The sequence below is a fragment of the Suncus etruscus genome, chromosome 9, assembly GCF_024139225.1.
Source record: "Suncus etruscus isolate mSunEtr1 chromosome 9, mSunEtr1.pri.cur, whole genome shotgun sequence".
Lineage (NCBI taxonomy): Eukaryota > Metazoa > Chordata > Mammalia > Eulipotyphla > Soricidae > Suncus > Suncus etruscus.
Window position 1 is genome coordinate 46,336,197 of NC_064856.1, and position 23,843 is coordinate 46,360,039.

The following is a 23,843-nucleotide window of genomic DNA, read 5'->3' on the forward strand; positions in this document are numbered from 1 at the left end:
AGACTCATTAAATTGACAAAGAGTTTATATAGATATAATATGATTATATATAGTATAATGCCCAGAGTATAATAATAACAATAATTAATAACCCTTACAAGTCATAATTCTCATACCATTACCATAATTATGGTTTTTGTATAGATGAGGAAATGACAGAACTCACCTATGGGATATCACAGTGCCTTAAATGGCCTGAGCTGTCTGGGCCTCCTCTAAGAACCATATTTCCTTGGGCTACAATTCATACCCCTAATCACAACAAATTTGCCCACCAAATGAACAGATTTGGCTTAGTGCATGGTACCAGCTCTTGGCAAAGCCATCTGCACCCCTCTGCTCACATCCTTGAAAATGTTGGTCACCCTCCGTCCCCTCCCCACACACAGCCTCTCATGCAGGGAACTTGCAGATCAGGCCAGGAATCTGCCTGGTGATTCTGTTCAGCTCTGTGAAAGTAGAGTTGTTCTCTGGCTCTATTGACTGAACCAGGGAAAGTCTGGACACCAAAAATGTGTCTCCATTAAAAATAAACACCTTCCCTGGTGTTTCCAGGCTCTTATTTATTAGAGAATGAGGGTGTCTGACTCCTTTCTAAGCATGAGCCCAGAGAAGGCTGAGTGAAAGAAAAGAGTTCTTAACAGCTCAGGAATCAGGTCTTGGAGTTTACAGACTCTCAGTCCACTGTCTCCTTTGAGCATAGTTTGGCATTAGGACAGCTGCATGCAAAATCTTTGCAGGTTCTCTAGGAGAGACGAGTAAGCAGGACCAGTGGGCCCACTGCCACCTAGAATATTTCTCAGCAGTAAGAGCAAGGTTCAGCAATGGGCTCTCTAATACTAGTTGCAAAGGTGCAGTGAAGACTAGACTGACTCACCCTAATCGCCAGAGAGTCATTTTGGTGGGTCACTAATTTTGAGGAGATGTACAGTATCTCTGGTGTATTCCTCTGCACCAAAGGGATGTACCACAGGTGCTAGAAAGTTCTAGCAAGGCTTAATTTCAAGGAATAAAATAATTCCCGTCATGATTAGCAAAGCTGAGACCTGCCTTTCTATGCACAGAGCTAGGTTCTGGTGGAAGGAGGTGTCACAAGTTTCCTGGCACCTGTGGAGATGATGCTGAAAGAGGGACAGAAGGGCCCAGTGGGAGAGAGTTGAGCACACGCTGGCACACTGCCAGAAGATCTCAACTGGGTTATGAGAATGAGTTACTGAAAGAAGTTACTTCTAACGCTGTGCCTTTCTTTAAACTGTAACTCTGGTGTCATCCTGATCCTCCTGAAGGTCCGAGAGCTATTACATCTGAGTTAGAATTGCTTGAGAGTCAAAAAAAATTCACAATTTGAGAATTCATTTGAACCTCGATGTTTTTATAGATAGGGGTCGGGGAGGAGGGGATTAAGATTCAGGCTAAGTGACTTGCTCAGGATTGTACAACAGTTCACAGCAGAGGGTGACAAGCTGAAGGCTCCTGGGCTCTCACTTGAGCCCTCAGAGCTGCCAAAGAACCAAGAACACCACTAGAAGGCGCATCTGCAGCAATTCAAGCACATTCTCTACTCCATCTTTTGTCAAGATTTTTGGAGCCTGATACTGCTGGTGGGCACAGTCAAATTTTCAGGTGGTTGTGTCTCCTCAAATAAGAGCTCAGACTCTGCTGTCTTTCTATCCTTTCCTGATCTCTCTCCACCCTCTTCCTGCTCCCTGACCTCACCTCTCCTTCCCAACAACCACCAACAGCTTCGACCTGGTCACCAACGGCGGCATCTCCATTGCCCTACGGTTCGAGCGGGCACCCTTCATCACCCAGGAGCACACACTCTGGCTGCCTTGGGATCGCTTCTTCGTCATGGAAACCATCATTATGCGACATGAAGAGAACGAGATTCCCAGCTGCGACCTGAGCAGCTTTGCCCGCCCCAACCCCGTCGTGTCTCCATCCCCACTGACGTCCTTTGCCAGCTCCTGTGCAGAGAAAGGCCCCATTGTTCCAGAAATCCAGGTACCCAGTTCTCTCCCCTGCAGGCTTCTATTTCACTGGGAGCCCAGAGGAGGGGCTTGGAGATGGGCAAAGACTCACACACACACGCCTTCCACCTGCCTGGCAGAATCTAGTCTATATTCCACAGAAGGAGTTGTGTTGGGCATCAGGGGTACCCACAAGCCCTGTAAACTGCCTAGCATACCCAGCACATTCCCACCCCGTTCCACTCAGCCAATTCAGTTACACTTTCCTTTTCCCAGCCTCCGTTGTCATTATTACTGCTAAAAATATTCATGATGAAGGGATCTACCATAGTGAGCTTGAGACTAATGTTGAAATGAGAACTTATAAATGAGACCCTTTGTTTGGTGCCTGGCTCCTAGTAAGGGCTCAATAAATGCTAGCTATTGTAGAAAGTTATTTCTTCCTCCGTTATTAGGATTATTTTATGTAGACTGCCTTCAGAACAATTAAGAAATGCTGTGGCCCAAATTGTCACATGCAAATATTTTACCTCATTATCATTAAAGGGGAACCATTTGGAAAAGATGCATTTTTTTTTCTGTTTCGAGCCATACCTGGTGGTGTTCCTGGCTAGAAAGATGCATTTTAATCTAATCGAAATCAACATGAATTCCTAGCCACACAAAGCTCTGTGGTGCTGAGTTTCTTCCTCCACCCATCTTGGATTTCTCTTAGTCAGTGGTGGAGGGAACTGGTGAGGAAAAGAGACTCCAAGTTAAGAGCCCAAACACACCTGTCAACACTGCTCCTTTGAGCCAGAAAGAGCAGCCGCTGCACCTGTGTGTATCATGCCTGACCAAGCACCGGCCTCTCCCTGCATACAGCTGTTGTGTGGCTTCCCTCATGCATTTTGACTTTCTCAGTGAACCCACCACCTCCTTCTCAGCTATTCAGCACTCATCTCCCATCTCTACCACCGGGCTGACCTTTCTTTCTCTGTGGCTGTCAGCCAAGACAGGGCTTGTTGGACAGAAGTAATTTGCTACTCAATCCCAGTTCTGCCTCAGTTACACCTCCCTGGGGGAGGCACTTTAGAACAAATGAAGTCAAAGGCCCCACCTTCCATCCAGAGCTTCCTGGGCTGCGTATGTGTAGGCCCCACTGGGTCACAGACCTTGCTTGGTGGCTGATGTATGAAATGCATGAAAACAGACATATGCTGGCTGGCTCGTGTGAATATTGGCATTGAAGCAGGGATGTCAGAGAAGAGTAATATTCATGAATCCACCAGAATGGTCCTTTGTTCTTTTATTGTTTGGTGAGCTCTCCAGGCAGTGTTCAGGGATCCAATGGCGCAATGGTGATCCCCAAAATGCTCAGTGTAGGGGGTCTGGTGTTGAAGGCAGGGGCCCCAGGATGGCACTGCCAGGACCTGCCTGCTCAGTGGCCATCAGTGCCAGAGCTGAACCTGACCATGTGTTCTTACTGCTGAACTGTCTCCCAGCTCCTGTATTAGCCCTACCTGTGTCCCCTAGAGAATGAACCTGCAGTGCCTGAAACTTTTAAGCAGGTCCTACAAGCCGAGAATTTGTGAATTGTCATTCTGCAAGTTCAGCCAGGATTACAGCAAGGCTCTAGCCTTTCCAGTGTTCAAGGGAATGGGGTTACAGTGAGTGATCACACCCACCAGGATGTGGATAGCATGGGCAAGGCTTTCTCTGTGAAGGCCCAGTTCCTCCGTGAATGCATGTACAGATGCACCCTTTTTTCCTTAGGTTATAGGTCACACAAAGCTGTACTCATAGGCTACTCCTGATTCTACACTAAGGAATCTCTTCTAGCAGTGTACAGAGAACCATATGAAATGCCGGGATTGAGCTTGGATTGGCTGTTTGTAAGGCAATAGTAAATGCTTTACTATGGCTCCAGCCCCAAATCATATCCTTCTAATGGCTATGTTGGCCTTAGTTGATTTTAATATACCCTTCTTGAGCTGCAGTCCAGAGCATGGACTTACCACAAGTAAGTCCTGGGTGTAGTCAAGTTTTCCATCTTATGGCATCCCCTCATATGGCTCTTTTCATTTGCCTGGTTACTGAGAAGCCATGTGCAGACGATCTTCCTTTCTCCAGAGTGGCTGGGATCACAGATAAGGGTTCCTAGGCAGACTGCTGCTTCATCATCGAATTTCACAGCTGAGTCTGGGTCTACTTTCCAGAAGATATTCCAGGGACTGGAGAGATAGTACAGAGGATAAGTCCTTGCCTTCCGTACCACTGAGCCAGGTTTAATCCTTGGCATCCCATATGATCCCCTGAGTATCACCAGGAATAATTCCTGAGTGCAGAGCCCAAAGTAAACAAGGAGCCCAAAAACAAAAAACAAAAACAAAATAAACTCAGAAGATGTTCCTGATTCCAAGGAACATCTCCATACAGGAAAATTGAAATAGTCCTTGGTAAGGAAGCTGCCCACATAGGTCAGTGTCTCAGAACACTCCCCACAGACTTCCAACTGTAGCCCTATATCTTCTGAACATGTGCTTAGGGTCTGGGGTGGAAAGGCCACAGACATTGTGGTGCTGTGGGGCTTCCAATCACAGAGCAGCTGTGGGCACAAGGGTTTCACAAGCCATTGCCACTGTGGACCTCTCTCTGCCCCTCACTCCTGAATGGACGGAGGGCCTGAGGCATGTCATACTGGCTGAAACCTGAATGACCCCAGAAACCAGGTCCTTCCATCTCCCCCAACTTCTATCTCCTTTCCCCCTTTATCCTTCTTTTTTTTACACCCTTTATTTCCTTCTTCCTCTCTCCCAGACCTTTCTCCTGCTTTCCATTCTACCTTTGCTTCCTCCTGAGCATTCCCCCACCACCCACTATCTTCCCACTGACCCTCACTCTTGTGTCTCTCTCTCCCCAGGCATTGCAGGAAGAAATCTCTATCTCTGGCTGTAAAATGAAGCTGAGCTATCTGAGCAGCCGTACCCCAGGCTACAAATCTGTCCTAAGGATCAGCCTCACACATCCCACCATTCCCTTTAACCTCATGAAGGTCCACCTTATGGTAGCAGTCGAGGGCCGGCTCTTCAGGAAGTGGTTTGCTGCTGCACCAGACCTGTCTTACTACTTCATCTGGGACAAGACAGATGTCTACAACCAGAAGGTATTCGGACTCTCAGAAGCCTTTGGTAAGTTCCCTTTCTTCTGATGGTGGCCTAGGGAAGAGACCTGGAGAATCTTCCCTGACTCTTCTGTGTTTACAAATAGCTGCACTGACCCAAGAGAGTAAGAATATTAAGTCATGATTGTAGGATACTTGACTATCTTTTGGAAACAGTCCAGAAAACCCATAAGATCCTTTGAAAACATTCAGATGGTATGTAATGCATAGTGAAGCTTCTGCCATGAAGATGGAGGCATCTAGACATTGAACTCTGTCCTCCCAGTTCATCACCCCCCATAGATCCTCTTTGAGATAGAGGAGCTCAGAAATGGGGATGAGCTTAGCACATCTTGAGTTCTGTCCTGGTGCCCCATCTTCAACCATTTGTGTGTTTTATATGAGTGTATGTAGTCTGGGGGAACTGGAATGGAAGTACCTGAGACTTTTCTTGGTCCCTTCACTTGATCAAGATGCAGGAACTAAGGTTTAGCTTGTTTGGAATTGCTTATTGCTTGCTCCCTTTATTCCAGTCAGAGGGGTTGTCTTCTTGTTGTCTGAAGGCCCTTTTAAAGACTAAGAGGAAGTTGTTTCTAGAAGTTCTAAGGTCTGTTCATCTTCCAAAGCAGGATTCCAGAAAGGACACCCCTCAGGACTGATCCTTTAGAATTTTCAATCTTTTCTCACCTGTGGCCTCCTGAGGAAGCAGCGAAGACACCATGTTGTGGGGGGAAATAAGAGAGAGACTAGAAGGAGGAATAGGAATCTCCTTAGCACCAGCTCCATGGACATGCCCCACATGCTAGTAGCTTGGGCTCCTTCTCAACCACCTGTGAGTCAAAAATGGTCTTCAAATACTGCCTTGTGAGAGACCACAGAGACCTTGAGAGGTACAAGAACTTCTAAAGGTGTCCCCAGGAAGAACCGAAGCTAGATTTATTCCATCGGCTTTGTCTCCTCACTTCACAGAAACCGCCAGGAGTAAAACTGCATCTGTCATTCTTACTTTCCTCCATCTGCCACATCAGGGCAAGCTATTTCTACTGCTCCCAACCCTACCTTCTATACTCTCCCACCCACCCCCAGGATCAGCACATGCTGTGCCCAGCAGTCACCCCAGGGCAGGGGCCTTCCCCCAAATTAGTGAGGACTTACAGGGGTGTTTAGGACTCAAGATCATGGGGACAGCCCCCAGCAGCAGCCCCTTCTTGCTTCCAAGATCAGCAATCTCTCCTGACACCCAATAGACTTGGAAAAATGCACATTAGTCACTGACCCCAGAAGCAGGGTCTACTCAGAAAGACCTGGGAAGAAATGGCAAGTAGCAAGTGGCCCATGGTCTCTGCTAGTTCCTTTCTGTGGAACAGAAATGGCCTTTTACAAACCCAGGATCTGCTAAGGAGGCTGGAATTCGTGAAAGGAAAGTGAAACCAGCTTTGAGGATTTTTACTAGCTTTGAGATAAAAACAGCTCCAAGCTTCCAGAGTACCCCAGTGCGCTCCTTTTCCTTGCATGTATTAGTTTAGTGTTTTATTCGTAAAAAAAAAAAACAATAATGCTAAGCTTATTGATAACAATTTGACAAATGGATGATAAATGGAAACATTCACATGCATTTCTAGGAAGAAATATGATAACCTATTAGCACTTAAATTTATTTTCTTTCTTCATGGACAGGTTTTCAAAAGACATATCTTTCACTGTACAGAACTAACCTTTTCAGCTCGGCATCATTCCAGGAGCATTTCCCATATAACCATGTGGTCTTCATAGCCATAATTATCAGTGATAATGTGAATTCCTAATATTCCTAAATAGTTATACTTGATTTGTTCAACCTCTTACCTCTTTTGAAGCTCTAGATTACTTCCAGTTTTCCAGTATCAATAATTCTATTGTGAAGATGGTTATGCCTGAAGTACCTTGTAACACTACAGATTATTTTCTTGGAATCAATTCTTCTGAGATATTTAAAGTATTTAGGATATTTGTTTGATTTTCTCTCAAAATGCATGGTAAGGGGTATTAAGTGTTGGCATCCTTGTGTTAGCAAATAGACCTGATTCCCAACTAGGAAAAGGACCCTCTTCGCCTTGACTACAAAAAGTTAAGATGGGACCTCACATGCAAGTCTAGACCCAGAGTAAACCTTTGCTCACTTCTGCATTCTGGGTTTTTCTTGCTCTTTTACAGTTTCCGTGGGTTATGAATATGAATCCTGCCCAGATCTGATCCTGTGGGAAAAAAGAACAGCTGTGCTACAGGGCTATGAACTCGATGCTTCCAAGCTGGGAGGGTGGAGCCTGGACAAGCATCATGCCCTCAACATCCAGAGCGGTGAGTTAGCTCCCTGGAGCTAGGCCGGCTGCATCCCACACACACCATCATTGGGACATAACAGAGGAACTTCAGATGCCCTGAGCTCATATGTGAGCAGTCAAAAGGGCTTAACACAAGTATCCCTCAGAGGCCAGTTCTCTGTTTGTCCATAGGGGAGTTGTGGGTGTGGAAATAAAAGACCTCCCAAATTTACACTTGAATTAGAGTCAAATGCTGCCTCACTAGTTTGCTACTGTGCAGGGAACAAAGCCTGGGCCATTCTGGGGGCACAGAGGAGGGACTCCTCAGCCATCATAGTGGCTTTTTGGAGAGAATTGAACTGAGTCTCAGAAGGTCCGTAGATCAACTCCTTTAGATGGTGCATAGAATATTCTAGAGAGAGGTAGTGTGGACTCTGGTACTAAAGCAGAAAAGACATGCCTAGAAGAAGACTAGAGTGTTCAAGAAGGAGATGATGGTAGAAACCAAAGGTAGCTGGAGTGTCTGGAGCCTATGGGATAAAGGACTTTTTTTAAAATTAAATCACCGTAAGATAGAGTTGAAAAGTTGTTGTTACAATGTTCCTGCGCCCATCTCTTCTAATGTTCATTTCCTGTCACCAATTTTCCTAATTGTCCCCTCCCCACCCCCATCCCTACCTCTATGTCAAATTCTCTCTCTCTCTCTCTCTCTCTCTCTCTCTCTCTCTCTCTCTCTCTCTCACCACAAAATTGTGGTTTGCAATTCTATTATTACTGAAGGGGTACCATGTACTTCCTTTAAATTCCCAGATCTTGTCCAGGGTGATCATTTCCAACTATTATTGTCAAAATGGTTCCTTCTTGAGACTAGGACTTTTTATTTCATCCCAAGGTAGGACTAAAAGGTTTAGAGCCATGGTCTGCAACCACCAGTCAGTGGACCTTGCAGCCCACAATGTGCCAAGGATAAAGACTTCTAGTATCTATCTGAGTTAGTACAGACAGTCTGTGGTCCAGTCTGTAGGGCAGGTACAAAGAGATTGAAGAGGGGCCCATGAGGTGGCGCGAGAGGTAAGGTGTCTGCCTTGCAAGCGCTAGCCAAGGAAGGACCGAGGTTCCATCCCCTGGCGTCCCATATGGTCTCCCCAAGCCAGGGGCGATTTCTGAGCGCATAGCCAGGAGTAACCCTTGAGCATCAAATGGATGTGGCCCAAAAAAACAAAAAAGAGATTGAAGATCACTGCTTTAGAGCATGCAAACAGCATATATTTGACAATATTGGAGGAAACAACCCAATGGTGCTCAGAGGCTATTCACAGCTCAATGGGGTTCACTCCCACTGGTGGTCATGGACAGCATGGTTCTAGGAATCAAACCAGATACACAAAGCATGCCCTTAGTTCTTGGATCTCTCACCCACATGGTTTTCTCTGGCTTTCTCTGGGAAGAACAAGTAAATATGATAACAATATCTTATACTACCTGTCTATCAAGAGTTGATGTGAATCCCTAGCAAAGCAAGGTTGCAGGAAAAGGGAGGGAAGTATTCTCAAACTAATTCTAGAATTCATGATAGAATCAAGAATTATAACTAGCTTTAAAATAATAGCACATCAGATGTGGCTCTGTATTTGCAAAGCTACGATATCTAAGCCATGTGGGGCAGGCCGTGGTGAGCAGAGCAGAGAACAGATCTGTGCCAGGTTTGGTTAAGCTCAGGAGCCACAAAGCCACATAAACAACAGCCCTGGGCTCTGTTTTAGCAAGAGGCTCTGTCTCTGTCTCTATGCATGTCCCCCGGGCATGTTTGTAAATAGTTTTTTCCCTTCTCTGAGCTTCTTTCTGTGCTGCTTATGGAGGAGAAAGAAAGGGAAAGGACAGATACTCCTCTTAAAAACAGTTTTATTACAAATAGAAAGAAATATTCCAGAGAGATAGCACAGCATGTAGACCATTTATATTGTGTGCAGTTGACAGGGAATTGATCTATGGTTCCCCATTGTTTTTTGAGGCCCACTAAGAGTAATTCCTGAGTGCAGAGCCAGAAGTAAGGTCTGAGCATCACAGGGTAGGGCCAGCAAACCAAAAATAAATAAATAGAAAGAAATTAAAAAGTGCAACATGGTGTGATGAAGAATCCATGGCATGGTAGAGACACTAACAAGATGTAGGGAACAGGTGTGACTTCTATCTCACAGACCCAGGAGGGGCCACTTTTGATTGCATCATCCATGGGATCTTAAACACCCCCTTGCCTGACCACCAGTCATATGGAAGAGTCCCAAGGTAGGTCCATAGCAATGAGAACTCATAGACCAAGTAGTATGACCTGGCCCAAATACTCTGGGTTTACTTAAGGAGGTGGAATCTGGAGGTAGGGATCTTAAACTTCTCCAAATAGAGGTGACTCTAGGGAAAGCCTCCAAAAATGATCCTTTCCTGTGCCCTGGGTGAGCCTGTGCTTCTGCCTCTGTCTTAGGCATCCTGCACAAAGGGAACGGAGAGAACCAGTTTGTGTCCCAGCAGCCCCCTGTCATCGGGAGCACCATGGGCAACGGGCGCCGCAGAAGCATCTCCTGCCCCAGCTGCAACGGTCTGGCTGATGGGAACAAGCTCCTGGCCCCAGTGGCCCTCACCTGCGGCTCCGACGGGAGCCTCTATGTGGGCGACTTCAACTACATCCGAAGGATCTTCCCCTCAGGGAATGTCACCAACATCTTGGAGCTGAGGTACATAAGAGGGAACCTTGCTTACAGTCCCCCAAGAACTCACTTTGCTGTCCAGTTGTCGATCCCTAAAATGGTACCCAGGCAGGTGCTCACCATCAGGCTCCAGGACTTTTTTCTGGTAGCTCACAGGTATGGCCTTAGGCTGGGAGCCTCAGGAAGCAGATTACTTTTTGTACAGGTGTTTGCAATGAAAACAAACCTCCTTGGTGTCCAGATGCCATCGAAGATTGTGTATGAGCAACCAATAACTAGTCTTGAAACTTCTTACTGTTTCCTAGCAGCAAAATGATTAGAATCATGAGTGCTTAAAAAGAGAGGGAGGTAACATGGGTACAGTTGGGGCCTATGAAGCCAGTTTTAGCCTATTACTCATCAGAGCCGGGCCTGTAGCTACCTGAAGCTGAAGTTCCATAGCCTGGGTTTGTCTGATGTGCTGCAGGGTCAGCTAGCCCAGACTGCTCTATCTGTGCTCTACAGAGACAGAGCATAGCCACACATCAGGAAAGACCCTCTTGTGAATTCTCCCTCAACCACCCTCCACCAGAGCAGCTTAGAGCCAGCCATTGCTATGGAGTGGGGGACAGGATTACAGTAAAGTGGTGACCCGAGCAGGGAAGCTAATTCTGTTTGAAGAGAAATCACAGCAAATGCCTGCTTTAAAGGAATAGCCTTTACCCATCTCCTGGGCCAAGGGACATATGAAAAGGACAAATAAAGTTAAGTCTTGCTCAAAAGTGGGTAGGAGGTGGAAATGCCTGTTTTGTCCCTCCTACTGCTGGTCCAGAGGAATGGTTTCCTAAGCGATTTCTAACAGACTTGTGTTATGGCTCAAGGATGTCCTGACTGGTTTCAAGCCCTGGAATCAAAATCAATCAAGAAATAAGAGGCTCTGGGATTTCAAAGAACCTGCCAATGTGAGGCTTCTAGAACAGTCAGAGGGCCTGTAACCAGAAGGTCATCACACAGCTTTGCCCACCAGAATGACCTGATGTTTGTTAGGTTATTTCCTGGGTCAGTGACTGCTGAGATGTTCTCTTGGGGGAGTAAGATGTGCTGGCCAACCAACAGCCATCACAGCCAACTGTTAGTATTCAACCCTATCTCCACCCAGCATTCACACAAATGCAGAACCATGTGCACACACACAGACCCACACAGATGCGCATGCACTCACACATACTCACACAAACACATGCACACACATAGACACACAGGCACATGTGGATTCATACAAATTCATGTGCACTCACACAGACACATATGTATACATATATACAGACACACAAACATACCACATATACATGCAGAGAGTCAAAAAAAACATACCACACATATAGGCATACACCATACAGATTCACAGACATGCACATTCACACAAAAAAACACAAAAACAGAGACACACACATAGACAAGTGAGGAAAGGGTCTGACCAGAGCTGATAGCAATGACCATAGGCTGTGGTCTCATGGGAAGTGAGATGGGTGGCAGGGGGGGCTGAATGAGAAGCTGGTATGTGAGGAATATTCTTTGTCCCTTTTACTCTCTGTGAATTGGACCAACATAGACATCTTCAGGGGTAAAGATCCCTCCATCAGTTACTCCTTCTGCCTCCACACCCCCATCTATGGGATGGAAGCAAAAGGGACCAAAGAGTAGGAATCCCTTGTCAGAGAAGCTAGACATCTTTGTACACCACCCTTCACCTCTGCACCTTCATCTCCAGCTTTCTTGTTTTTTTTTTTTCCAGCCCCTCCCAAAGCTATGGCAGAGACGGTGGGAAAGGATAGAGAGGGAGTCAGGAGAACATAAAATTCAGAAAGAAAATGAAATATGACACTATGTTGACATCTTGATGTTTTCCACTTCTTTGCACTACTGCCTCCACACTGGCCTTTGCCCCCCAGGTTGTGATACAATGTGGAGTGAGGTACTGGCCAACCTTGGCCTCTGCCTGGGTTGCTGACCACAGAGGGTGTGTGCATGGAGTCACTGCCATGAGCATATATACTTTGGGAGTGTATCTGTCCAGGGACTGCCCATCTTTATCCTGGAAAAAGAGCAGAGCCATCCCTGAAGCTACTACCTGAAGCTGATGAGGTGGGGGTGCAGGTAAAGCCAGTCCTTGGAAGTGAGCTCACTGACAAGTAATATCCAGGATCAGATACATCAGTGTCAGGGATGCTGGGTCTTTATTGGTTACGGTGTTGTACAGCACTGCTGCTGACAAGTTTTCAGGCTGCTAATCATGCTTCTAACGCTGCTGCTAACACCTCATTCTTTCTTCTATTCCCTGCTCTCCCGTCTTCTGTCAGAAATAAAGATTTCAGACATAGGTAAGCCAACCAGTGGAGAATTGACCGTCCCTGTTCTGCTTTTTTGCATGTGTTATGGTAAACTGTGTGTGTCTCTATTCGATGGCTCTGTGGCCAGTGAAGCCTGTGTGATTAGAAGTGATTGGGGACAGTAGGTTATAGTGATAAGATGCCATTAGTAATGGTGGGATGGATGTCAAGAGCACGACAGACTCCTTCACCCCTATCAAAATGCAACAGCTGCCCTGATGCTCTACCCACCTACAAGCAGGAGTAATAGGTGAAGTGCTGAGCCCAGGCATGGCATGGAGCACCGTAGCTGTTCATCCTTTGGGTGAGGAGGGTCATGGTCTCAACCATTGCCAGGGAACTTAGATGGTTATGAGGGGGTTCTAAGAACTTCTGGATCTTGTAAAGAGATGGGAAGAAGGGGATCACATTTGCATTCACACTTGGTCATCTCCCAAGTACCTGGGTTATGCCAGATGAAACCAACAGAAGGCTTAGCTGACAAAACAGAGCAGGAAAGTGTGTTGAGTCCATAAGGACTCCCCAAGTCAGTTGTCATCAAGACCGTAGCATACAGCAGTGAGCCTCAGCCCCTGCACCAAGACACACTCTGCTGGTGAGCAACACATGTCAACATGGCACTCAAATGACTTCAGGGACAATCCTGTGGGAATCCCCAGCCTCACACCCTTTGGGAAACTTAATGTATCGTGGGACTTGCATTGCAACCAAGGAGGCAGCCTGCTGCTGTTCTCCATGTATAGCTCATATCGAGTGGATTTTAGGCCAGGTGCTATTGGTGCTAAATAAGCTGGGAGGAAAAATGTCTTACAGGGGTCAGGGAGATGACTCCAAGGGCTAAGCACATACTACATATATGGAAGGTCCATGTTTGGTCCTCTGCACTGCAAGGTGCCCTGAGCATTGCTGAGAATCCAGCATAATTTAGAATTCAGCCCTTCAGTCAGAGGTGTGGTTGCTTGGGGCCATGCTCTACCCAGGGACCACAGAAGGAGTAGTGGATCCAGACCAGCTCTACTATCTAACATTCTGTATGACAGTCCATGGCCCTGAGAAGCTTGCCTGACTCACTCTGTTTCCAATCTCATTACCTATGACCTAGGAATAGTCTTTTGCTTCTAATGTTTGGCTATCTCTGATTTCAAGTTTCTAAACCAAAGTAGAAGGGGGTAAGGGGTTTTGTTTATGCCTCCTAATTTTCTGACATTGAATATCTGAGTTCAGATTCTGATTTTATCTGGCACCTAAATTTTAGCAAGTCCCTCCCTCTCTCTCGGCACTTTTCTCTAGCAAATAAATATCAGAAGTATATTCCAGAAATTCTAAAATTGTGCTTCACTCATGAGCATTTGCTGTCTCTAATACTCCTAGGAATAGTGTCAAAATCTTAGCCAGAACCTATGTGCATGGCTCAAAGCCACATGTGGAGTTTTTATCTTACCAGCCTCAATCTCATGCTAGTTCCCTGAATGCTCTGAGCCTTTTACTCAATGGATCCCTTCAAGTGGAAGTATCCTTATTTCTTCCCAGATCCCTTAACTGGGACCACTGAAGCTGCATCATGCCTGCATTCATAAGTACAGTTGAACACAAGTCTCTACCAAACTAACTACACATATGTTAACTCTTAGCCAAGACCTTAAATGCCCCAGAGAAAGAGCAAAAGGAGCAATGTTAACTCTGGTATACTTGGCTTTTCCATTATGCAGACACATAAATATTCTGGAGACCAATGTAACCAGTTGTCATTCGTGAGGCATTTTTATTCTTTCTATCAAACAGACTCTGCTTGAAGATCAACATTCTTTGTCCATAAAGTAGCATTGCATCATCAGTAGCCTTTTGAAGTAGATGTGATCAGCCCATATTTTCACAGGAGAAATGGAAGGTCAGAAGAGTGAAGTCATTTGTCCAGAGGGTGGGAGAACTGGCCTTTGTTCCCCACCCATGACTCCAAGGGCCAAAGCCCTTGGATTTGAGATTTGAGTTATACCAGGTTGCTTCCCATAGCTTCCAAGGAGGCTGGCTTCTTGGCAGAAAAGCACAGCTCTTGCAGTCTAAAGGGATGTTGCTCAGAATCAGGGAACTGCTGACCTTTCACCCAGGACACTGCTGGGCTCACAGTTATTGCTAGGAAGTCTGCACAGAAACCACAAAATAAACTTGACTCCAGTCCATTGACCGTATGAGTGCATGCCTGTGCCCTCTGTTTTATACTGCCTCATGTCTAAGGAAGTGGGACAAGATCTGCTTCTCCTATGACCAGCTCTGGGCGCCTACTCAGACCTGCTCAGCCCTGCTTTGAAAGCTGGATGGTGTGTGGCAGGAGGTCAAAGCATAGTCATACCTAAACCTACTTTCAGAACTAGGCCTGGGCCCTCGGCCTCCTTCTGTCTCAGCTTAAGGGACTTTTCCGCCCCATTGAGAATCCTGCAGCCTCTTCACACCCCATGTACCTGAGCAGCATCATGTCCTCTTGTCCAAGTGCAGGTTCTCACACTACACCCAAAATTATGGAAATCTGCATTTTTTTCATATTGGAGAGGTGCCATTTCCAGGACCACTCAGGAGCTACTCCTAGCTCTGCACTCAGGTATCACTCCAAGTGGTGCTTCAGAAATCATTTGTGCCAGGGATGGAACCTGGATTAGCTGCATGCAAGATAAGTGCCTTCCCCTCTATCTCTGTATGCCTCTCCAGCCCCCTGAAATGTGCACTTTCACCAAGCTGACAGAGGTTCCTTTATGGAAAGTGCTGCTCTTGGGCCTTGCTTTCCAGGTCTCCTTTGTCTCCATCACCTGTATAGGAACTAAACATCCCAGATGCCTGGGCCTTTCCCAGCTGTAGATGAACATCTTTATCAAAAGTTTTCAGGTGACTCTGTGATTGTGAATCATCACTCTGAGATAATTGTCATTTTCTAGGCTCACTTTCAAGTCCTTCTACTTCATCCCAAACCGTGGGCCACTTGTTCTGTTCCATGCTCATGTATGCCTAGTCCAAAGGCACCTGCCTTTAAGTGCTTCAGTTGTCCTTAAAAAGACAAAGAGCTTGCCTGACAGTATCATGTTTCTGGGAGCAGAGAGGACACAGCCAAGGAAGTGACCAGTGGAGGCAGTTGGGCTGGGGTGGGGTGGAACTTTCTGGGCTCTGAAAGCGGTATGGGACAGTAGGAAGAGTCCAGACTTAGTGCCATGCAACTTGGAGGTGGGGCTCCCATCTGCCCCTACATGGTTTTGGTCCTGATGAAATTTCTTTCCCTCTCCCATGCTCAGTCTTCTGGATATTTTTCCCCCAAGCCACTGCCTCAGTGGATATTATGAGGAGAGTACAGTGGCATGTTCTGCATAGTACCTGTGTGTGTGTGTATTGGCAGGGGTGACCCCACTCCAAGTGGGGACCAAAGTTTTAGCTTTCCCATGTTACTGGACTCCCAGTATGGGTACAGTGGACACCCTACAGGTGTCCCAAGAAGTGAGCAAAGATGGGTTCAGGGCTCTAGAGATGTGTTTTATAAGGAAGAAAGGGGCAAATACGTGTCAATTTGTAATTGTTTGAAGATAGGTTGTGGGTCCTACAAGTACAAGGTCTCTCTGAGAAAGAGGCCACAAAGAGACTGGGAAGAGGGGACATAGTAGACACCACTAGCCAATGTGCTGCTGAGGACCTGTTCACAGGAAACAAGAACTCTGGAAGAGAAACAGTAGGGGGCAGGTAGCATGTTGATAATTGGGTTCAGTCAGGTAAGACTGGCTTGAAAACTAGAGGCCATTCCTTACTTGAGAGGGAAGTCATAGAGCAAGAGTTTTAAGACTGAGAAGACACGGTGTTTTAAAAAAAAGTGCATTTTAGCTGAATTTGGAGAGAGAAAATCACAAAGATAAAGTCAGTCACACAGCATGTTCCTGTTTGAAGCAGCCAGTTCCCAAGACTCTGACCTGAGAATAGTGGTTAGAATGAGGGGAAGCCAAGATCACATCTTTCATGAGACACTGAGACTGCTAAGAGTCCATGAAAAGTCTGTGTGACATCTGGGATCACCACTCTATAAGATACAGTTTGATTCTATATCTTATAGGAAAGTACAGAAGGTGAAATGCTCATGTTGCATGAGACTGACCTAGGTTCAATCCCCAGCATTCCATAGGGTCCCCCAAACATCACCAGGAGTAATTCCTGAATGTAAAGCCTGGAGTAAGCCCTGAGCATCACTGGATATGTTCCTCAAAAATCCAAAAACTCATAAAAGTCACCTCCACAAAATGCATGTCTAATCGATGTAAAAGAAAATCTTTCTGTATTCTTATAATTCTGTTTCTTGGCATCAGTGAAGTGTCCCTACTTTTCTGGTTCTTAAGGCACAGCTCACTTATCCGCTTGTCTGGTGAAAATGCCTGGGGCCAGGCTATGCAACATGAGCAGTCATTGTTTTACAGACTTTACCAAAACTTGAGAAATGCTGCGCATATTTAAATGAAGTTTGAGAGCTCAGTAATAATAAAACCATGCCCAGGCACTGGGAGTTCACTTCCCAGCAGTTAGAATTCCAATTTCAGAAGAAAGTGTAAATCTATACCATCTGACAGTAAAATTCAGACTTCCAAAGAGACCTCCTACAGTTTTCTCCAAAAGCAGTAACAGACCTAATGGCCTGTAAGTAAAATCACAATTTGGATTGTTGAGTACCTACTTGGGCCATATGCAATATCAAATTTTCTTCCTCTCTGATAGAATTTTCCTGACACACTAGCAAAGTAGCTGGTAAACATTCTCATTCTGTAAAAGAACACAACCTGAGTTTTGGGGCCTAAATAACTCACTACGATTCAAAACTAGGATGTGTTTTAGCAGTTTGATATGATCTCAGGGCCTGTGTGTGATGTGGGTGAGGAGATCAGTTGTGCATTGCATTGCATGATCCTATGCTGCCCCTTTCCTCCTGTAGCACTGCTTGGTCTTGATGCCCTCTCCAGAACAGAAAGAAAATTGTCCTTCTTTGTGTTTATGTTGACCTAAGTGTTGCTGCAAATTACAAACAACATTCAACACTTAAGATATCCACCAGTAGGCAGGCACTTCAAGGTTCCTGGCTTGTATTGATTGTTGACACTGAATGCAAGAGGCGTGGCTAAGGTTATTGTCACTGATTCCCAATGATGGGGAAACCCATTCCCCATGATTTGAACTCTCTAACTGTGTTTGTTTCTGGCTTAGATTAACAGGCCAACAGTCAGGATTGATGAGTCTCACTAAGAATGGTTATAAGAAAAACCAGGTGGCCATGCCACTGTACTGGGTTTCACAACCGTAGGCTTTTGTAGCAACAGTTAAGTGGGAGAAAACATAGATCAGTAGCTGGAATTCTCGAGGGGTTTGGGGGGCGGGGGGGCATTAGCCACATCTGGCCAATCAGATCCTAGAGGTTTCTTTGCATGAATGGCTGCTCTATGTGTCTGGCTTCCTGGTTGAAAGGTAGAAGACACTCATCCCTTATGCCCTTCTGTTCCAGTCACAGCCCAGCACACAAATACTACCTGACCACTGATCCCATGAGTGGAGCTGTCTTCCTCTCTGACACTAACAGCCGGCGGGTCTTCAAGATCAAGTCAACGGTGGTGGTGAAGGACCTCGTCAAGAATGCTGAGGTGGTGGCAGGGACAGGGGACCAATGTCTTCCCTTTGATGACACTCGCTGTGGAGATGGCGGGAAAGCCACTGAGGCCACACTCACCAACCCCAGGGGTAAGATCTTCTTTTGAAATACTAACAGTAATCTTTATTGACTTCAGTTTTAACTGATATGCATGTAGCTATAGTAGACTATTGTAAAATCACCCTATATATGCCATATCTTCAACCCTAGGTGAACAAATCTGAATCAGGGTCACGCCTGAAATAATCCAAACCAGGCTGAGGGTGAAACGCAGTCTAGCAGTCTTTTACCTCATTTGAAGAGCAAACTTGCCTGCCAGAACTGTTGTTTTTATTGAGTACAGAGACCACCTCTGGGTGGAGCAGTAAGGACAGATAATTCAGGCTATCCTGAGCCAGTCCCATCCATGTTTACAAGGTAAACAATCTCTGTTTGGGGGTAAATCCAAGTTGTAAACAAGCATACAAAGGAACCAGGGATGATCTTTATTTTAGGTAAAATAAGGTATAACCTAACAGACCATCAAGAACACTTTATTGCAAAAAGTTCAAATGCTATAATTGTTATCATTTCATCATTTTATCTGCTAGGAATCTTCTCATGTGGCATTTTTCCCAGCCTTTTTTCTAAGTTGTTCATTTTCATGCTGACTAAAAACCAAAACCAAAAGAAAACTCTTTTTTAATGGTCGCTTTTTACCTTGATCATGAGTATTGTCAGTGTCATTCTCCAAGTCAATGTCTCCATGACATTCCCTATGTCAATATTATCATGTTTGTCTCCATGTCGTTCTTCAAATATATAGTTTTTCCAAATTATATAATCTTACATGGAATGATGTCCCATCATGCACCAGTTCCCTACTGTTAGACATTTACATTATTCCTATTATTTTATTAAATCATTACAGAATATCTCCATTGTGCATATCATGTACTTAAAGGGTGATTAACTATACATTTCAATTTTGAGTGCTTCAAAACATTGTACTTCTAGGCCATAGAGATAAATACAGCAGATAAGTCATATACCCTACACATAGCCAATCAGGATTCAATCTTTAGCACTGTAATGGGTCCTTTAATACCACCGGAGTAATCCCTGAGTATAGAGCCAGGAATAAGCTCTGAACAGCACCACATGTGGCTCAAAAACAAAAAGTTGTTCTCTTCCTGCTCACAATCATATTTTATCCACAGATTCACAGGTATTTTTGCCCGGTATGCAGCACACTGTGGTTATATAATCACATTCACTCAAGAAGATAAATAAGGCCTGAGCATGGGTCATTGTGAGACTGGAGAGCAGGGGATGGATGGGCCATAAGAGGGAAAGAACTGTGCTTCAGGTCCACAGTAGAGGGATGTTCAAGCCCAGGAAGGCTGGAGGCTTTGCAGTGAGAAATCACATTCTCCTCAAGTATCCATCAGTAGAACATTCATTGCTGTAGAGTCTAAATCCAGTAGCCTCATCTCTCAGCCTCAGTGTTCTGTTAAATAAAACAGGAGACCTGATACTAGTATCCACTCTAATGATCCTGCCAAAGGTCAAAAGCAATATATTTGTTTTGATAACCTATGAAAATGTAATGAGTGATTCAGTTATGAAGTCAGAATTCAAGGCTTCTCCTTGACCCAGGATGCCACTAAGAATCAAGAAAAGAGAGACAAGAGAGAGAATGAGAGAGAGGAAAGGCATAGAGGCAGGCAGGGAGTAGTAGAGGGTAGAAAAGAAATTGGACTTTGATGGTGAGAAATGTGCACTGGTAAAGGAATAAGTGTTGAACATGGTATGACTGAAACCCAATTATGAGCAACTTTGTAACTATATATATATATATATATATATATATATATATATATATATATATATCTCACAATTTTAAAAGTATTTAGAAGATTCCATTTAAATAGTATTAATTTTAAAAATTAAAACATAAATTAGTTGGTACATGAACTTTCAGTCTTTTTAATTGCCTCAAGCAGAACTCAGGTCTCCAGAGCCACTTCTGGTGATTCTCAGGCAACTGACCTGGGCAATTGAATGCCAAAGTCCAAAGATGCAATGTCACAGAGGGTCACCCCAGTGGTACTCAGGAACCACCAAGCCACATCTGGCGATACTTTGGGCCTCAAGAACTACATTTGGAGCTGCTCAGAGCAGAGAACCAGTTCAGGAAATCAGATTGGGGTCAGGTAGATGCAATGTATATATATATATATATATATATATATATATATATACATACATACATATATACATATATATATACATACATATATACATATATATATCATGTAGTGTTGCTAGGAAGCAATATTATCAGCAATGTAAATTCTTAGTATAATAGTATTGAGCACATGATGAAAGACCTACCAATGGTGATTGCTGTGATCATTGTTTAGTACAGGCCAGTGGAGCAGCTTCAATCCTTTCCATTATCCTGTTATGATATGACACTGCCTCTACTGGAGTCAGATCATGTAAGGTTGATTATGTGGTAGGTCTGTGAGGTAAATATTGTGGCATCTGTGGCTAATTATGAATTACCAATACTGACAGAGTAGACAGGAAAGAGAAACCTCATCTTGCCACTAACAGCACTGCAGAGTGGCTTCTGCCCCTCCAGGGCCCTGGATCCCCCATCTCAAGGCTAGTTTTCCTATTTCTTAATGAGCAGATTCAGTTAAATGCTTCCCAAAATAATGGGCTTTTTACCCTCTAAGATTTAATACATTTTTTGAGGACTTTTATTCTCACCAGATCTTTTTTAGTTGTTCTTCATATAAGTCTTTTCTACTTCACACAGATACACACACACACACACACACACACACACACACACACACACACACACAAACCCACGTGAGCATGTGTGTATTGAAAATGCCTGAAAGCTGGTCAGTTGAGCCAGAAGAATGACAAGTAAAGTGCCACCATATGCAGGCACTTTGCAGCAGGGCGGAGGAAAGATGTCTATTTAGCACCACACAAAGGAGAAAAAATGAAGTGATTCATCAGGGGACAGATCGCTTCTATTAGCCTGTGCAACAACTTGGTAAACAAGGAACCTGACTGTTCACTGAGCACCATTCATCCTAGCAGATGGAGGGAATAGGCAGAGCCCACAAGACAAGAAAACGCCTTTCTGGGACCTAAAGAATGTGATTTATTCACATTCTGGGAAAGGACAGACTTCTCACTTCGAGCCTGCAAGGTCCTCTCAGGAATCACTCTGCAGCCCCCAACAATATGAAAAGCAACTGTCCCATGAGTGCTCATCATGAGGTCTGAAAAAAAAATGCCGGATACTGTAGGCTTCCTTATGGCCCCTAAACAAGAACTGTTGTCCCACAATTGACCAGACATATTCTTGTGGTTGTCAGGCACAATGACTGTGGGTGACTCTTGCAAGTCATATGCTATTAGTCCCATGTCGTCAATGCTAAACCAATATCTGCAGGTGCCAAGGTCAGGATGCTGAAAAGCTTTTCCCTGCAATTAGTTTCCCCCCTGCCTTCTAATACATTTTTTCTATCCTGCCCCAGAGAAAGTGCATGGGTCTCAGCTTCACACTATGTACCACTTGGACTCTAAAAGCATGGGCCATTCCAGTCTGTCCCCTCTAGACCAAGTACTCCCAAAATACATGTCCCATGTTTCTTAATGAGACCTATTGAATGGGTCTCAGCTTGGGTGGAGAAGGACACTGAACAGAGGTGGAAGTCATCTTCATCCTTGGCATTGGTAAAACTCACACTGGTACCACTCCCAACTACCCTGAATGAGTATCTGGTAGTAAGGGAAGCCACACAGGAATGATCAGAAGAAATTTTTAGGTGACTCAGAGATATAATCTGGGGAAGAAGCTCTCACTTTCTAGAGTCTTCTCAAACTTTGCTTTATATTATCATCCAATGTCCTTGTTAAAAGGACCTTGGGATTTTTAGAAGTTATGGCTTATAAGTACATACTATCAGTATGATTATCACACATCTTTAGGGGGAAGAGTGTGGACCTAGAATGAGACCTTCATCAGAAAGCTGAGAAAGTGTCCAGTTCCCTGCCCAAGGTCACTCAATGAGCCAGGGAGGATGCCCTTGGATAAGTTAATCCGGCAAACAGAGCAAATGATAAGGATCAGAACACAAATGCTCTATGAGGCGTTGCTTTTAGAAATTAAATTCACTTATATTCTCTCCATTGACCCTACACTCTTTTGAGTTTTTATTCTTCTGGAATAACTGGTGAATCCAGAACAATAGCACTGCAAACTTGTAGAGTATTTTCTCATGAGATCAAAATTGTTACCAAAATAGGGACTCAATCATCAAGTGGATAATTGAAATAAATTAAAGTCTTGGTACTACTGAAAGTCCCCTACTACTACTAGGGCTTAGCAGTGCTCAGAAGTCAGGAATGAGATTAGAAGGTGGCTAATGAGAGGTGAACCCTCTCCAGAAGCAGAAAGACAGGACCAGCATAGAGCAGAGGTCTCTCAACCTTCTACCCTTCCTTACCAGCGGACCATGTGGATCCACAGACCAACATGGAAGACCACTGTGTGAAGAACAGTACTTTTTCCAGGACCTGACAGGAAAGTTCTACCTCTGGCAGTAGAAAACAGCCATCCAAAACTCAGGAGAGCTTGGTTGTAGGCCCTGCTCAGGTGTCTGGCTGTCTGTCTCCACAGGAATAAAGATCCTGAGGCCCTCATGCTGGAGGAGCTCTGACTTCACCAAACTCCACGAGCAGAGACATTGTTTCACACACACACACACACACACACACACACACACACACACACACACACACACACTAACCTCCCTGTTCTGATTTCTCTGCTGCAGGCATCACAGTGGACAAGTCTGGGCTCATCTACTTCGTGGATGGCACCATGATCCGCCGCATAGACCAGAATGGGATCATCTCTACCTTGCTGGGCTCCAATGACCTCACCTCTGCAAGGCCCCTCAGTTGTGATTCAGTCATGGACATTTCTCAGGTAAGGAGCAGGTACAGAGTGGGAGGATCCCAGATGATGATGAATGCAACCCTTTATGTTTCAAGTTCAGCCTCTAATGGTAGGATTGAACCCATAGCCTAGAGTGGCTCTTTCTTGGAGAGAGGTTTGGCCACACTGGGCAGGGCTCAGGGCTTGTTTTTGACTGAATGCTTGGGAATCACTCCTGTCAGGACTCAAGGAACCCTATGCAGCATTGTAATTGAGCCCTGGTCAGCCGCTCACAAGGCAAGCACCCTATTGACTATTGTACTGCTCTGGGCCTGAGCTTCCTATATAAAGATACAAGTATTGATGCAGCATCCTTCTAGGCTGACCACAGAGTCTAGGAATTCTGTTGTCTTTCCTGGAGCCAGGGTACCTGCACCTCCAATATGTGCTCACAGGTCTCTGTTGAGCAGAACAAAGGGGCTGCTGTCACTCCTGGGCTGGGAAGCCATAGAGTATATCAATAAGGGTTCCCTGAGCCTCACATGGCATATCCAAGCAGTGCAAATGATTGACCACAGCATGACAAGGATGCCATTTTGAAAATAATGGGCAGTTTGCCAAGGGACAGGTCATGCAAGGCTCTGAGCATGACCAAGCATATAGAGGGAAACAGTCCCCAAGTCCCATCCTTTATTGAGATGATATCACTGCTAGACTTGGATGGTTCATCAGGGTTTTCTAGTGACAAGGAAG

The 23,843-nt window shown here is 45.0% G+C and overlaps 1 protein-coding gene across 1 annotated transcript in view; it reads left to right on the top strand.

The window, feature by feature from the left end:
• Nucleotides 1–23,843, top strand: part of TENM4 (teneurin transmembrane protein 4) — a 569,696-nt gene that overhangs the window by 508,344 nt on the left and 37,509 nt on the right. The window contains exons 20-26 of the mRNA XM_049780241.1: nucleotides 1,743–2,004; nucleotides 4,873–5,140; nucleotides 7,306–7,449; nucleotides 9,892–10,141; nucleotides 12,454–12,474; nucleotides 17,993–18,225; nucleotides 22,987–23,141. Coding sequence (XP_049636198.1) covers nucleotides 1,743–2,004; nucleotides 4,873–5,140; nucleotides 7,306–7,449; nucleotides 9,892–10,141; nucleotides 12,454–12,474; nucleotides 17,993–18,225; nucleotides 22,987–23,141 — 1,333 coding nt within the window. The remainder of the gene's footprint in view (nucleotides 1–1,742; nucleotides 2,005–4,872; nucleotides 5,141–7,305; nucleotides 7,450–9,891; nucleotides 10,142–12,453; nucleotides 12,475–17,992; nucleotides 18,226–22,986; nucleotides 23,142–23,843) is intronic.